Source organism: Neomonachus schauinslandi, chromosome 4 (genome assembly GCF_002201575.2).
Source record: "Neomonachus schauinslandi chromosome 4, ASM220157v2, whole genome shotgun sequence".
Classification (NCBI taxonomy): Eukaryota; Metazoa; Chordata; class Mammalia; order Carnivora; family Phocidae; genus Neomonachus; species Neomonachus schauinslandi.
The window spans coordinates 148,916,950-148,934,455 of record NC_058406.1 but is presented as its reverse complement, the minus strand read 5'-3'; the positions used below and the strand labels follow the sequence as shown (position 1 = coordinate 148,934,455).

At 38.8% G+C, this 17,506-nt stretch overlaps 1 protein-coding gene across 1 annotated transcript in view; it reads right to left on the bottom strand.

Annotated features, from left to right (window-relative positions):
- CPQ (carboxypeptidase Q) overlaps positions 1 to 17,506 on the bottom strand; it is a 451,472-nt gene that overhangs the window by 228,670 nt on the left and 205,296 nt on the right. Inside the window, exon 4 of the mRNA XM_021688259.1 lies at positions 12,009 to 12,216. Coding sequence (XP_021543934.1) covers positions 12,009 to 12,216 — 208 coding nt within the window. The remainder of the gene's footprint in view (positions 1 to 12,008; positions 12,217 to 17,506) is intronic.

Here is a 17,506-nt window from a genome sequence, read left to right as displayed (position 1 = left end):
ATTCATTTTTCTTTAATGCAAAAAACATTTTTTGAGTGCCTACTATATACACAGAAATGAGATATAGATTAGTGACAAAACATTAGTATAAAAAAGACCAATGGGAGTTCTAAAGAGAGAAGCCATGCATATGGCTGAGGTGATTAGGAAAGGCTTCTTAGGGGAGGTGGCATCTGAGCTTGCCCTCGAACAGTGTCTGACATGCAACTATAGCTCAGTAAATTTCTATTAAATGAATTAATGTTATTGAATCATTCAATTAAAGTGAATAAATGAATAAAGAAAGAGTAGGCCAGATTTCAATGGGTAGATACAGAAATGGGAATCAGTATGGAGAAGGTAAAGAAACCAAGACGTGACACAAAACATATGGAACAGAGAATCTTCCAGGCTTGGAGGACATGGATTATCTCTGGGGAAAGGCATGACCAGTGTACCATCTTATAGATGCAAGGCTTTGTTTGTTTGTTTGTTTGTTGACAGTAAATGGGGAGCCACTGCCTATTTTAAATAGAAGGTTGACAGAGACATATTTCTGTACTGAGGCATCCTTGATATTGGTTGGGTGGTGATATACCAGACAGGAGAGAAGAAAGACTGGAACAGAGATGTTAAGATGGTATCTCTATCATCCACACAACATCCCCTGACAGATAAAGAAGGAATGAGGTCCAGTTCTCTGATCTGCATTGAGTCCTATGCACTCATATCCAGGCCTACTTCTTAGAGGCTTATTATAAAAATATACAAATGGTAGTTTACAGTATAAACTCAAAGGGCCTCTGATATAAACACTGAGGGAAAATGGGAGAAAGTTCTGGTCAGAATAAATTTGGAATGAAATATTGTAATTTTGCAAAGAGATGAGGCATGACTAAGGAAGAACATGCATTAACTGGCCATAATTGCTGCTAAAAATTCACATGACATTAAACTAAGTTAGTTTAACCTTAAATTAAGAGTCAAGAATGTGCACAGAATAATAATGTTCTTCATCCAATCATTCATGTTTAATTTAACTAACAGCATTACTGTGACGGCACATTCGGCACATGGCCACACAGTGTTCTTAGAATGTTCCAAGGGCAGTTCTTTTTTTTTTTTTTTTTTAAAGATTTTGTCCATTTATTTGACAGAGAGAGACAGAGTGAGAGAGGGAACACAAGCAGGGGGAGTGGGAGAGGGAGAAGCAGGCTTCCCGCAGAGCAGAGAGCCAAGGGCAGTTCTTTTGGCACGGAGAGAAACCATGTTAACCTCTTACTAAGCTTCCCATTGATTATTATTTAAAATTACTCTGTTTTAGCAAAACCCATAAACAGTTCAAAAGACAACTTCAAAATTCCCTAGCCACATATTTATTTAGATGTAACATCATTTTACTGAAAGATTCATGTATAATCAAAACATCTAATAACAGGTTAAGTAAATTACAGAATATCTATTTGTCAGAATAACTTACAAATCCTAAAATTTCTATTCCAAGGGATATTTTGCCTGATGTTAAACAAAAATCAGATCTGAAAATATAGCAATATAAAAACATTCATAGAAGAAAACACAGGGAAGGAAATGCAGCAAGATGTTAATAACAATTGTCTGAGGTAATTTGTTCCTGAGTAAAAATTCTTTTTATTTTTCTCTGTTTTTCAAATATGTAGATACTAATTTTATATGAAAATCTAACTTAAACAATAAATGTAGTCTTTCTACCAGGAGCTGCTGCTAAATCTAGAAAACAGTGGAGTTGGAACTGGGACGCAAAGAGATTTCTGCAACCTAAATATAAAGGTTCTGTTTAAGGGCCTGTCACAGTGGGTGACACATGGGTAGCACTCAATAAATAGCCCATGAATGAGATATGGCACAGAATAACAAGTAAATTTGGGCAATTCTCTTTTTAAAAAATTCAGTTGGTTAGCAGGATGCCAAGCAAAACACATAATTGGTTATAAAATGTTAATTTCTACCTGATTGTTGCAGCAGAACTGGTAGAGTGAAAAATCCTGGGGAAAATCCAGGTGTTCTTCATTAGCTATTTCTTGGCCCTTCTTTTAAGCTTAAAGTTTTCAAAACACAGACCCAGACAGTTTAGTGCAGTAACAACATAGGGAGGTGGCTATTTTGGATAACCTGGACTCCCCTTTCACGAAGGATTTATACAGTACATTTTTTGTTTTAATTTTGAAGTAAATATTTCAATGTTTTGATTGCTTTCCTGTCTTCCTAAATCACCCCTATGCATCTTAATTCCTTGCAGACTCGTCACTCTTGGGAACATTAGTTGCTACATTATCATATAATATAGTAAGTTCTTAGTGAGAGCCTTATATCCCAAATGCTATGATTTCTGAGTTGTGAGTCTGTCTTCTCTTTCATTTGCAGTTCCTAAAATATGCCTTGCTGTGGCACATTTTTTGCATACACTTTCCTCTTTGCCCAGAACACCTCCCAATAAATTCCTCGTCCATCTATTAAATTCCTGCTCATCTCTCTCACCTTTCAGTAGCCAGCTTTCCTGACAACTCAGACACAGTATTCCTTTCTGTGTATCTTGTGCTCTTTGATTGCTGTATTATTTCACCCCAAAACCTAGTAGCTTAAAATAATAAATATTTATTACCTCACATAGTTTTTGTGGGTTAAGAATTTGGGAGCAGAGAAGCTGGGTGGGTCTGGCTCAGGGTCTCATATTATGAGGTGTGGTCAAGATGGTGGCCAGGGCTGTAGTCATCTGAAGGCTCAACTGGAGCTGTTGGATCTACTTACTGGCTAATTTGTGCTGGTGGATAAGAGAAGGCCCCCAGCGTCTCACCACATGGACCTCTCCACAGGGCTCCTTGAGTATCCTCACAACATGGCAGCTGGCTTCTCCCAGAGTGAGTGATCCATGAGAAAGAGCAAGGAGGAAGCCACACGCTTTTTATGTTCTAATCCCAGACGTCACCCACCATCACTTCTGCCACATTCCATTCATTAGAAGCAAATCACTAAGTACAGCCTACACATGGGGGAAGGTAATCTGGCTCCATCTTTTAAAAGGAGATTAAAGAATTTATGGACAATTTAAAAACCTCCGAGACTGCTCTTACTGAATTATATGGTAATTATTTATCCAAATAATTTCATTCTTCAGGTTGTGTTTTAGAGCATCCTTAAAGCATTTGTCCTATGCTATATTAAACTGCAGGGCTCTGGGCAGTGACTACAGCAAGTTATAGAGGAATCAGACTTTGAATCTTAACTCCCACTTATTAGATGTGTGTCTGGCTTGAGTAATTTACTTGAATCTCAGCTTCTTCCTCTTTCAGGTGAAACTGTAATAATTAGCCCTGTTGTCAGGATTAAATGAGATACCACAGGGGAGAGTACACTGCAAACTGTAAAGGACTGCAGGGTACATTCGTACTGGGTCAGCCAGGACGGAGCGCCACAGGCCGTGCGTCAGTACTGTGGAGTCCGAGTTGCAGAATTCACTGCCTGCTTCACTTAACCACCATGCAAGGGGCCCTTTACCATCTCTTCTCTTTGCCTCAGAATACTTCCTGAGTTTGTCACATAGAGTTCTACATGGACTAGGTATTCAACAAGCATTTGTTGCTGCTGATTATAGTGCTGACAGCTGTGCTGGTTTTCTTTCTGTTTAGGCTAAAACAGGAAACTCTTTAGAGAGCAGGATCTCACAAACTAGACTAGGAAAAGACTAAGAAGTCCAGGATAACTAATGGTTAGAGTACAGTTTCCAGGACAGAATAAACTTGTGTTTACTCCTAGCTCTTCCATGCAGAAGCTTTGTGAACTTTATGATCTAAGCCTCAGTTTCTTCACCTGTAACATGGGGATAACAGCATGGCTTACTTGACAAGGTCATAGTGAAAATTAAAGGAGAAAATGCATAAGAAGCATCAAGAATACTGCCTGTCACATGGTAAACACTCCATAAGTGTGGATTGTTATTCATCTTATGATTATTACTAAATAACTCCATCATTAATAAAAGAAAGGTGCTCAAATCTATGAAAGATGGCATCCTCTTGCTTGCAAGTCCCATTTTGGCCACTAGGATGACTTATTGAGTCCAGGAAAGAGTACTCTCCAAGGAGCGCCGTGTCTACCTGGGTGGCTATCTATCTAAAACAGCCTGTCTGGCTGGAGCTATTTCCATTTGCTGTCTTTATGAGCCCAGAGGCATGCATAGCTATGAGCACATTTCAGAAATTTGAAAAATAAACAATGAAATGCCTTATGCTTGCCACACATGTATTTTTCCTTCCATGATTTAGGTTGGCTGGTTCTAAGCCATAAAAAGTTTATAATAAGAAAGAAAAAAAAGAATGAAATTTGCCAGCTTCAAACTCTTTAACCCCACCCCCCAAAACTTTCCAACTCAAGGTTAAGATGTGAACAAATGTTCCAACCAATAGGTTCATGAAAGATTTAATAATTACTTTGCTTATGAAAGTTTAAACAGCTGCTTGTTAGTAAAAAGGCTCCCACCCAGGCAACATAACTTGCTGTACCCATTAAGGAGGTTTTACAAATCATCAGACTACATATTCAGATGCAAGACAAAACTGCATTTGCTATATAGCCTCTAACTAGTCAATTCTGTACAGCATGATTTTGTTCACCCGGACAATCAGGTTTTGTTTATTCCTTCAACAAGGTCTTGACAGTATCAACGTTAAAGCTGTTTCCAAAAGAATGGCTGAGATTTTCAATAATTTATTTTTAAAAACATACATATGTGGAAGAGGCCATGCGTTTTTCTTTAGGTTATTTTACAGCATAACTCCATGAACACAGGGTTCATTATCAGACAGATTTAGAAATTATAGGTGGTCACATCACATTCCTTTAAAAAAAGAATAACATTACTCTTTGAGCTTTCACACATACTATTCCCTCTGCTTGGAGCATCCCCAACCCAACCCCACCCACGTAACCTTTAGCTTGGTTAACTCCTCGTGGTTAACTACTCGTGTTGCGGAATCAATTGGATCTCTCCAGAAAGGCTTCCTTGGCTTCCCTGACCAGGATGTTTGCCCCTGAAATGAGCCCCTATTATACGTGTAGCTGCCATATTAGAACACTTGTGGTTACCTGTTTACTTGCTTGTCTCTTCTGCCCCAAGTGCTATGAAAGGAATGTGATACAGCCAGCACATAGTAAGAGCTCAATAAATTCTTGTAGCATGAATAAATGAATTCCACCCAAACTGCACTTTTTCTCCCCTGCATTCAAACTTTAACAATTTCTGCCAATTTTATTTCCTAAATATTTCCTGAATCCTTCTCCTCTTTCCCGACACTATGTCAGCTGTCCCAGTTCACATCCTCCTGTCTCCTAGCTGAATTTCAGTCTTTGCCTTCAGTCTTCTAATAGTGCCCAAAGTGTACCAAAACGCAAAGTTCCTTCTAAAACCCTTCAGGGACTTCCTACTGCCAACAGGACAAAGCCCTAGCCTTGCACACGGTATGTCAAGGCTGTGCTCCGTCCCTCTGATGAGCCCCTCCTATTTCTCAACTCCTTGCTTTTGCATAAGCTCTCCCCTCTCCAGTAAAGGTCAATATATATTGAGGGTCAGAGAGGCAAAATGACCTACCAAGAGAATGTGAGAGGTAGGATTTGAATTCTACTGGCTATGTTTCTGACTACAGGGCTATGCTGCCCATCTGACACCATCGCTGTAACTCTCATGCCTGACACATACCGGGTACTCAATAAATTCGTGTTGTATTATGAATGAATAGTTTTTAAAAATGAATATTAAAAAACACCAAATATAAGCTACCCAGTGAATCTTATGCCTCTATCCTACTGTTTCTCAAAAAGTTTGGGGAATATTACAAATATTTAAACTTCTTAAAAATTCCCAGAGTACACTAGCACAATAAAGGTTTAAGAAGTGCCACAGGGGCGCCTGGGTGGCTCAGTCGTTAAGCATCTGCCTTGGGCTCAGGTCATGATCCCAAGGTCCTGGGATCGAGCCCCGCATCGGGCTCCCTGCTCCACGGGAAGCCTGCTTCCCGCTCTCCCACTCCCCCTGCTTGTGTTCCCTCTCTTACTGTGTCTCCCTCTCTCTCTGTCAAATGAATGAATAAAATCTTAAAAAAAAAAAAGTGCCACAAAAAAAAGGAGTTTATTTTACTTTTTCAATAGAAGAGTTCCTAACTGTATCTGAACACATAATGTTAAAAAACAAACAAAACACTTACCAACACTGCTACTGTCAAGTAATGAAAGGGCTCCCACTGTGTCTTGTTACTATCTAACAGCATACAATGTGTGTACCATCAGTCTGATGATGATCTCCGAGTATTTTTTTTTTTAATAATGGAATTTTAAGGCTGGAAATGAACTTTGAGTTTTCCCAGACAAAGTTCCCCATTCTATAGTCAAAGGATTGAGTGGGCCAGGGTCATTCAGCTTATTTGTGGCAGAAATAAAACCAGAACCAAGGCGTGTGGCAACACCCACACTGTGTTCCTTCCATTATTCCACACCAGTGATTCTCAGTCTGGGGTGACTTCTGTCCCAGACATTTTACAATGTCTGGAGGTTTTTTTTGTTTTTTTTGACAGTTACGGTTATAGGGTATGGGGGAGAGGCCAGGGATGCTGCTAAATATTCTACAACACACAGAGCAGACCCCCACAACAAAGAATTATTTGGCCCAAAATGCTAATAGTGTAGATATTAAGAAACCCTACCCCTCCCCCCCCCACACACACAAAGAAAAAGTGAGCTATACACCTTACAAACTAAAACTTTCATCTCAACGTTTCCCACTGGCCTGCACAGTACTGCATTATATTTGAAATAACACTTTATATGAAACTGAAATTGTTCTTTGAATCCATGAAAATAACTGCCATAGGAAAAATGCATGTATAAAAAACCAATTTCACTCATCAAGGCTTTATCAAAATGGATTTGGATATTATCAACCAAAAAAAAAAATCTGAAACACTTTTCTTTTCCACACAATTCCCTCAGAAGACTTCTGGAATATATTAACATTTTAAAAATATTACATTTACTAGGCAAAACCTCAGAAGAAGGCCTAGGAAATCACTGAGGAGCAAAGGAGATGGGGCAGCCCCAAGAGTCAATACTGGAAAATCTGTTCTCAGTAGAGAGTCTGTCCTACAGGTGCACCAACTCCCTAGTTTCAGGTCATCAGCCCTATTGTCAGGTCACTTTGAGCACAACCCTCCTTCTGTGTTTGCCTGTTTGCTGGAGAGAAGTACCCTGGAAGCATCATAAAGTGAGGCCAGGAAAGGGCTATTCAGGCTAATGTCAGGACAGGGTCCCCCCTACACTGGCATGATTCTGGGCTTGGAGGAGCCAAAACGTGCCACTTTAGGAAGAGGGTAGAATTAATGTGCATAATACCCCTACTCTGCCATTTTCACATATTGAAACTCAATAAAGTATTTGTATTATTGGCAGTTTTAAGAAGCCTATGTATGGTTAATTCAGTACTTACAGTTTATGGCTAAATTATACAGTAGGGTTTTGAAATGTGTTAATGCTTCATCAGTCACATATACACTTTTTTAGAGCTGAAAATTACCACACCTCGTCCATGGTTCTTGGGTCAAATCAGAGGGATTCTTTATGTGCTAACTGCTTTTCTTTCATTAAAGTGCTGAGTATGAATAATGAGATGTAAGGGGTTATGCTGGGTGTTAGCACTGAAGACTGTCTGTCAGCCACTGTGAGAATATTAGCCTACTCTCAAGACACCCAGGATGTTTGATCTGCAAGCAGAATAACAGAAATTGCAATAAACCCTCTTCTTTTTAGAGCTAATTTCCATTGCAAGTAATTTGCTTAGCATTATTTAACACTCTTCTTTAGTATGATATGGAGCAAGGCAGGGAGGATATGTCAGAGATAAGTTAGTCAACCTAAACAACCTAATGTTTACGTCATTGCTGCCATTACAGTAGTCCCCTCCTTATCCACAGGGGACACATTCCAAGATTCCCGGTGGATGCCCGAAACCACGGATAACATCGCACCTTATATCTATTTTTTCCTATGCATACATACCCATGATGAAGTTTAACTTCTAAATTTGGCACAGAGCTTAACAACAATAACATAATAAAATAGAAAATTATAACAACATACTGTAATAAATGTTACGTGAATGTGGTCTCTGTCTCAAAATACCTTACTATCCTGTACTCACTCCTCGTGATGATGTGTGATGATAAAATGCCTATGTGATGAGCCGCAGTGAGGGGATTGACGTAGGCATGTGATGTAGCCTTGAGTTACTGCTGACTTGACCTTACATCAGAAGGAGGAGCATCTGCTTCCGGACTGCGGTTCACCGCAGGTAACTGAACCCGCAGAAGGCGAAACCGCAGATAAGGCAGGACTACCGTACTTATCACTAAAAACAAAGCTGAGCGATTTTCAGAAAGTTTGCCAGAGTTGAGGAGAGCTAGACTCCCTCATTAGCCAATGAAAGAATCGTTCTTAGTTGGCATTTGAATCTCCATCAGACATGTCTTTCCCCTCCTTCATTCTCATTTTCTACTCGCTTCTGAGCATTCATTTTCTGCTACATAATTTCCTCTTACCTATAACTGCCTCCCTCCCTCTAGGTCTCTTTTCCTCTGTCTTCTGCTCACCTCTGATTACTCACCCCAGTATTTATCTTTATCATAACCTTTATCTTATAGGGAACAGGAGAGGGGGTCTGACAGCACGGAAACACTAGGTGGAGATCAGCGTTTTAAAACAGCTCTGAGCTGCATTGCAAAAATAGGGGAGAGATTAGAACAGGAAAAATCAGTGGGGAGGGAATAGCAAGGGCCTGAATTAGGACAATAATGACAGTAAAGGCAAGACAGACCGGATTTTTTTTTAACATGATGAAAGCAGACTTAGTAGGATGTGGTGCCTGGCTGTAGGTCAGTGATAAAGAGGAGAAAATGAAAACTAATGTGAAGTGCTCTAACCGTGCCGGCAGGTAAATACGGCTCCTTTCACAGAGATGAGAAACTAAGGCAAGTGATCAGGTTTGAAGGAGTTGAGGTGTTCAGGCTTGGACAATACAGAGCTGCATTTAGGGGTGATGCCCAATATGTCAATGGACAATCACTATTCTAAATGGACAGGAGAACTTCTCGATTTAACAGGAATTGAGATTAAGAAAATTCTCCAACCATTTTCTCCTTTACCTCCTCTCTTCATTTTACTAAAACAAAATATGTGTTGAGAAGCTACTGCATGCCAAGTCCTAGTATAGGCATTAGTGAGAAGAGAGAAAAAAAGTAAACAGTGTCTGCTCAGGGCATTAGCAAGCTCTGGCGGGAGATGACACCATCAGAGCATATAGTGCTGAGATGAGGTGAAGGTTACCTGAGGAAGCTTCATGGAAGGGGCAGCATTGATCAGGGATGGACTATGCTTACTTACACTAGGTTCATTAACTCACCTAATGCCTAGAGAGAAGAACACAGGCCTGCTGCTTCCCTTCACAGTCTGGACATCCCCTGCAGTTTCAAGCAGACTATGAGACAGATTCCTCCCCAAAAACAGTCACAGAGACTTCACTGCACTCATCCACATTCCTTCTGTGGAAGTAATACTCTGACTTCTTTGTGGGAGAACTTTTGTTAATTTTCTACCTTGTATGTCTTGGTAACAACGTATTTATAACCAACTTCTGGAATGCTATGCAATGCTATGGTAGAGGTAAAAGTTTAATCCTGAGTCTTGTGAACTCTCTGGAATCTACCCACCTAGAGAAAAAGCTACCCCCCACAGAATAAAGAGACTGAAGCATCCTGATGGAGATTAGGGTGCTTAAATTTCAGGCTGACCCAGCAAGTCTACTCCTAGGCATTTACCCAAAGAGAAATGAAAATGTACGTCCACAGAAAGATTTGCATAAGAATATTCACAGAAGCTCTACTTATAACAATCAAAAACTAGAAACCACCCAAATGTCCAACAACTGCTGAATGGATAAACAAACTGTAGTATATCCATGCAATAAAATATCACTTAGCAGCAATATAAAGGGATGGACAATTGATAAAACAACATGGATAAATCTCAAAAGCATTATATGTGAGTGAAAGAATGCCAGACTCGGAAGACTGCACATTCTATGATTCCACTTCTATGAAATTCTAGAGAACAAAAAACTCTAGTTCTATGAAGCAGATCAGTAGTTACCAGGGGGCAGGGGAGTGGAGGAGGAGATGGACAGCAAAGGTGTACGAGCAGTGTTTGGAGTGATGAAAATATTCTCTATTATGCAGTGGTTACATTACTGTGTACAGTTTTTAAGCTCATTGAATTGTGTACTAAATTTGGTAAATTTATGTAATTATGCTTCCATAAAGCTGATTTTTTTTTTTAAATCAGCCTGAGCTGAGGAGTAGGCCCAAGCATTCCCAACCAGAAGATGCCAATGGCCCTTGGGAAGCTGTATGAGCCAGCACTACCTCAGCCCTCTGGCTGCTACAGCCCTAAACAGAACTCCTCTGCTTCAGTGCTTTAGCTCAGACCATGACACCCCCTGGCTGCTGCAGACCAAGGCTCCCGATAACTCATGCTCATCTTGCCACCCAGCCTAGGGACGAGAGAACCCTGCTCACCCAGACGACTGATCACAGATAATCCTAAACCCCTCCTGCTCTGGACTAGCAGCCTTAAAAATGGCAACACTTTATCCTAGAACTACTGACTGGGGAAAATACCTGGTAAGGATTACACTTTAAGGAGGCTGACTCCTTGGAGCCTGGAATATAGACTCTGGGCCCTTCTGTTATCAGGTTCCTAAAGGGCAAGGGGCTTGTTTGTTTGTTTTCTCAACAATGGAAAGTAGAGTTTCTCTATAGCTATCTGACTCCCTAGGGTCCTACTGAAATCTTGCTTCTCCATTATCCCTGTGGCTATAAGTCTAAGGCTGATGCATGCCCACACCCTGGATGTAATTTGGGAAGGAAGAACATAAAACAAATCTTCACTGCAACAGAGCCCTTATGTCTGGGAGAGGTCCTGAGTCAAGACATGTACAGAAGATTTGTTTCCCCATCACTATTCACTTTTTCCTTCACCCCATTTACCTCTTTAAGCAAAATACAAGTCTGTAATTCTGGAATAACTTGATGTTTAAGTGCTATTTCCAGAGTTTCAATAACTACTAATAGAGGAAATTTGCACCAGACACCTTATCAGAACAGTTTTTTGGTACACTTGATGTCAGATGAAGTAAACTTCCATTCAGTGTGTGTCTGCATTGTACCAAACACAGTGCTAGGCTATTTGATGTGCTGGGCAAGTTGAGTCCTCAAGATAATCCTGCTAAATTACATATACCATCCCTTCTTTGCAGAAAAGTTCTCTAAGACTCAGAGAATAAGCAACTTGCCAAACTTATTTAACGTTCGGCTAGCATAGAGTCTGAATCTACCTCTAGTACTATTTGATTTGCAAACTTTGCTAAGGAAAAAAATATTTCGGGAAATTACTGTGGTTTAAAACTTGGTTTAAACATTTTTAAGGTCCTGGTTTTGACCTCAGGCACCTGAGTGTGGACCTCAGGCACCTGAGTTTCCTTCGATGTTACTTTCCTCACCTGTAAATGATGAAAATAAATCCACTTCACTGAGCTTTGAAAGACTCAAATAACATAATCCACACAATAAGCATAATAACTATAGGCTATCGGTATGATCTCAAATGCCAACCTGGCTCTAAATGGAATAAATACATGTGTGTGGGGGGCGGAGTGTGTGGGTGTGGGTGTGCAGCTAGACAGAGGTTGAATTTCCACACCATGGATCCTATTTCACTCTTCAAATCATCGTAAAACTTTTGGTGGGAAATAAGTAAATATATATATCCTGCCTTCAATTAGTTTATAAGGACCATCTCTGTAAATTCATGTTCTCTCTTTCCCCAGCCATCTCTAAAAACTGATACTTGACCACAAAACCCTATTCCCAAACAGCCCATGCGCCCCCTTCACTCACCTGCTCTGGGTACTTGCTACCAATGATCTCTGCTACAGTGTTGAAGGAATCAGCATCTGGGTAGTTCTTTGCCGCCATCTTCAGCTGAATAACAATTCTGTTCCCACGAGAAGCCATTCTTGACATCATTTCTGCATCTTCCACCGTAATACAAGCTGTTGGGATTTTTGGCACACCATCTTGGTATTCCTGAATACCTGTGTGAGGACTTGAGAAAAGAAGCCACCAGGTTACCTTAAAAGTAGAAATGGACCAAAAGTATTTTTTAAGTGTCTGTATTTGGCATTTAACTCTCACTGATCTTCGTTTGCATATGAAAAATAGGATGGGTGGGCAATATTGGTTTATTTGCTTTTGATGTGAATTTTCCTTTTTGGTAAAAATAACTTAGAAAGTTCAATTTAATGCTCATCTCATTGAAAACATTACATGAAATTTATTTTGATAATTTGATGATCCTTTAAAGTTGCAAATTGCCTCAAACTCAAAAGAACATTAACAGCACCTTCACGACCAAGAGGTGAATGAACACATGTGTTCAAGGAGACAAAGAAAGCTCTGAAGTCCATCAAGGCTACAGATAGCCTTGGGGATACTCTCTTCCCACTCAAACACAGAGATCTGAACATGCAGCCCTGCATTGGTGGTAGAATGCTTTTGCAGAAAACTGTAGAACAATGGGAAATATTTGTGTTCCCATGAAGAAAAGTGCTGCATAAACCCCAGTCCCTGATTTTACTGTTACAAGAAAAAGAAAACTATGATAATTTTGGCACTAGAAAAGAAACATTACCCCAACGGTCAAGTTTTTCCTGGTAATTTCCAGATGCTTCTTAGATTACTAGAAACACTTGTAATTAAAGTTTCTATGAATCTATTGTTGATTCAACCTCTATGCATGCTAATTGAGTTTATCAAACTCATTTCCTAAAATTGCTCTGTCAAGCTGTCCCTTTTCGCTCCTGAGGTAGGACTCCAAAGCCTTCCAAACCACAACCCCCTCGGGACCAAACTGGCACAAGTTTCAGACTGTGCCCATTCCCATCTTCTGTGAAGGCACAAGCTAACTGCCTCCCTCTTAAAAGTAATTTTTCTTTTCCTACTTCCACGTTTGTTTCAAGTTGCCTCACATTTGCAGGAAACCCTTTCTCCTTCTCTCAGCCACAACACATTTCTCTCCTATAGAAGTGACTCCAACCTCCACATGCATAAGCATGACAATCCAGTCTTATCACTGCTTTCTTGGTGTGACTGCACGGTTGTGACAATATGTCTGGTGACTACTTACTTACTTAGAGAAACTGCACAGCAAAATGATTAAGAACAGAGACCGCGGAGCAAAACCATCTAGGTTCAAATCTGGGCTATGGCACTTATTGCTAATTGACCTTGGGCAAATTATATATACTTGCTTCAGTGGCTTCATCTATAAATAAAAGTGATAATAATACTTAACTCACAGAGTTATTTTGCAGATTCAATTAATTTATACAAGTGAATCACTTGCCATGAAACCTAGCACTCAATAAATGCTAAATATTTATTTTGTTAACTTGTCTATTACATTATCCCTGCAGAGAGAGCCTGTCTAATCTCAAATCCTTAGCACCATCTTAGCACACCCTCTATGAACATTTCTTAAATGGTAGTCTTCATCAAGAGAGAGACAAATGACTTATAAACTCAAAAACTGTAATACAGAAACCCTAAATCTCAATCCCTACTCTGGAATATGCCTAATTCACTCTAACTTCTGGTTCAGAGTGGGCCATGGGGTCATATAACCTAGGTCTAATCCTGGCTCTACCATGACATGAAGCAACCCACATGATCTCTCTGTTTCTGAGTTTCCACATCTATAAAGTGGAGAATAGTATTAGTATTGACTTCATAAGATTGCTATGAGGATAAAAGATAGTATATATAAAGAATTTAAAATGGTATTTGGCACATTATAATTATTTAGTAAATATTAGTTATTATTATTTCTTCAGTGCAATTTTTCCCAATGAGTCGGTACAGTGATTAATGACCAAAAGTACTTTGAAACATGTAGGAAAACAATCTAAATATTTATTGTTCAGATTACCTTACATGATGTCTGAGATTCAACAAATTCTCCTTGTTCTCAGACTCTTACTCAAGAGGAGGTCAGTGTAACATTTCTCAACAGGTTCTTTTTTTTAAGTTTTTATTTAAATTCCAGTTAGTTAACATACAGTGTAATATTGGTTTCAGGTGTACAGTATAGTGATTCAACACTTCTATACAATACCTGTTGCTCATCACAAGTGCACTCCTTAATCCCTATTAGCTATTTAACACATCCCTCCACCCACCACCCCTTTGGTAACCATCAATTTGTTCTCTACAGTTAAGAGTCTATTTCTTGGTTTGCCAATCTCACTTTCTTTTCTTTCCTTTTGCTTGTTTGTCTTGCTTAAATGATTTTCCTGAAGAAATTTGTACCAATAAGTTAGGGTAAGCATTCTTAAAGTGGGGACAGTAAGTTGGGCATGCACCCATGACTCCAGGGAGGAAAACAGCACTAAAAGGCATCTTCCAACTATGGTTCTGAATTCAAGATATAAAAGCCTTTGTAATTTGTTTCTGCAATTAAGAATGTCCTCCAGGAGTGCAATCCAGCACTGTTTAGTAGAAGTAGGAAGAATGAGGACTCAACACTTTTCTCTGGAGTACTGTACTTTCACTGCCTATTGTTCTACAGGGGATGATCAGCATTAAACACCACCTTCCTGCTCCCATTTATAACCCCACCTGCAATTTAACAATAGCAAAGGGTAAACTATAAGGAAAGCTATAAAAAAATCAAAACGATTATATTTAAAAATTAATACCAATTCTTTACAAACTCTTCCAAAAATTTTAAGAGAAGGGAACACTTCCCAACTTACTCTACAAGGTCACTATTACTGATATTAAAACCAAAGATATAGGGGCGCCTGGGTGGCTCAGTCGTTAAGCGTCTGCCTTCGGCTCAGGTCATGATCCCAGGGTCCTGGGATCGAGCCCCGCATCGGGCTCCCTGCTCGGCGGGAAGCCTGCTTCTCCCTCCCCCACTCCCCCTGCTTGTGTTCCTGCTCTCGCTGTCTCTCTCTCTGTCAAATAAATAAATAAAATCTTTAAAAAAAAAAAAAAAACCAAAGATATCATAAGAAAAGCAAACTATGAACTAAAATCTTTTATGAATATAAATGCAAAAAAATCCTCAACAAAATATAAGCAAACTGATCTCAGCAACAAACAAAAAGGATTATACACCATGACCAAGAGGGATTTATCCCAGAAATGCAAGGTTGGTTTAACATCCAAGAATCAATCAATGTAATATATCATATAATACAAAAGGACAAAAGCCACATGATCATCTCAATAGATACTAAAAAAGCATTTGACAAAATCTAACACTCCTTCATGTTAAAAAAAAAAAAAAGCTACAGGAGCAAGAGAGGGTGACGCTGGTATAAGGATAGACATAGATCAATAGAATAGAATTTAAAGTCCAAAAATAAACCTTTAAAAGAATGGTCAGTTCATATTCAACAAGGGTGCCAAAATAATTCAATGTATATAGAAAAATATTTTCAAAGAAATGGTGCTGGGGTCAACCAAATATCCACATGTAAGAGAAAAAAGCTGCACCCATATATCACAACATATATAAAAATCAATTAAAAAATTAATTACAGGGGGCACCTGGGGGGCTAAGTTGGTTGTGTCTGACTCTTGATTTTGGCTCAGGTCATGATCTCAGGGTCATGAGATTGATCCCTGAGTCTGGCTCTGTGCTGGGTGTAGAGCCTGCTTAAGATTCTCTCTCTCCCTCTTTCTCTGCCCCTCCCCCTCCTCCCTCTCTCTCTCTCTCTCTCTAAAAACAAATAAAGATAAAGATAAAAATAAAAATAAAATAAAATATTTAAAAAAATTAATCACAGACCTAAATGTAAGAGCTTAAACTATAAACGTCATGACTTCAGATAATGAAATTATTTCTTAGATACAACACCAAAATCATAAGCAACAAAAGGAAAAATAGATAAATTGAACCATGGAAATTGTAAACCTTTGTATTTCAAAAGACACCATCAAAAAATAAAAAGACAATGCACAGGATGGGAGAAAATTTTTGTAAATTGTGTTCCTGATAAAGCACTTATATCTACAATATATACAGTCTACAATATATAAAAACTTGAAACCCTGTACATTATTGATGGGAATGTAAAATGGTGAAGCCACTTTAAAAACAATTTGACAGTTCCTTAAAAAGTGAAACATGTACTGCTAGGTATATACTCAAAAGAAATGAAAATATATATTCACACGAAAACGTGCACACAAATGTTCATAGAAGCATTATTCATAATAGTCAAAGGTAAAAACAACCCTTATGTCTATCAGCTCATGAATGGATCAATAAAATGTATGTCCATACAATGGAATATTATTCAGCAATAAAAAAAATTATGTTCTTATACATGCTGCAACATGGATGAAACTTAAAAACATTATCTTAAGTGAAAGAAGTAAAAAAAGACCACATATCGTAAGAGTCCACTTACATGAAATGTTTAGATAGGTAAATCCGTAGAGGTAGAAAGCAAATTTTAGGTTGCCTAGAGCTGGTTGAGGGCGAGGAAAATGGGCAGTGAATGCTAATAGGTATGGGGTTTCTTTGGGGGCTAATGACAATGTTTTAAAATTAATGATGAGTGTTGTACAACTTCATGAATATCAGCTCTCCTGATTCACCAGCTTGCTGGCTATAGATCTTGGGACTTCGCAGCCTCCATTATCACATGAGTCAAGTCCTCATAATAAATCTCTTTATATATATATATATATATATAGGTTTTCTTTTTCTAAAGAATCATGACTAAAATAGCCACAATGAGTCAAATTTCTTTTTATTTGCAGCCAAATATATTCCCAACATTTGCAATGACCAAAATAGATAAATGATGCATTACATATTTAAAAATTATAAATATTAACCTTAAATCTTTCTTTTCACAAATATACAGCTTCATATCAAATAAATACATCCAAATTAAAATTACCGAAAGAAGCCATTATAAAGGATTCTGGGAAGATAGTGAAGTAAACCTGCCCTGTAAGAAGTACAACTGACAGAATGGGAGAAGATATTTGCAAATAACATATCAGATAAAGGGCTAGTATCCAAAATCTATAAAGAACTTACAAACTCAACACCCAAAGAACAAAGAATCCAATCAAGAAATGGGCAGAAGACATGAACACACATTTTTCCAAAGAAGACATCCAAATGGCCAACAGACACATGAAAAAGTGCTCAATATCGCTCGGCATCAGGGAAATCCAAATCAAAACCTCAATGAGATACCACCTCACACCAGTCAGAATGGCTAAAATTAACAAGTCAGTAAATGACAGATGTTGGCAGGGATGCGGAGAAAGGGGAACCCTCCTACACTGTTGGTGGGAATGCAAGCTGG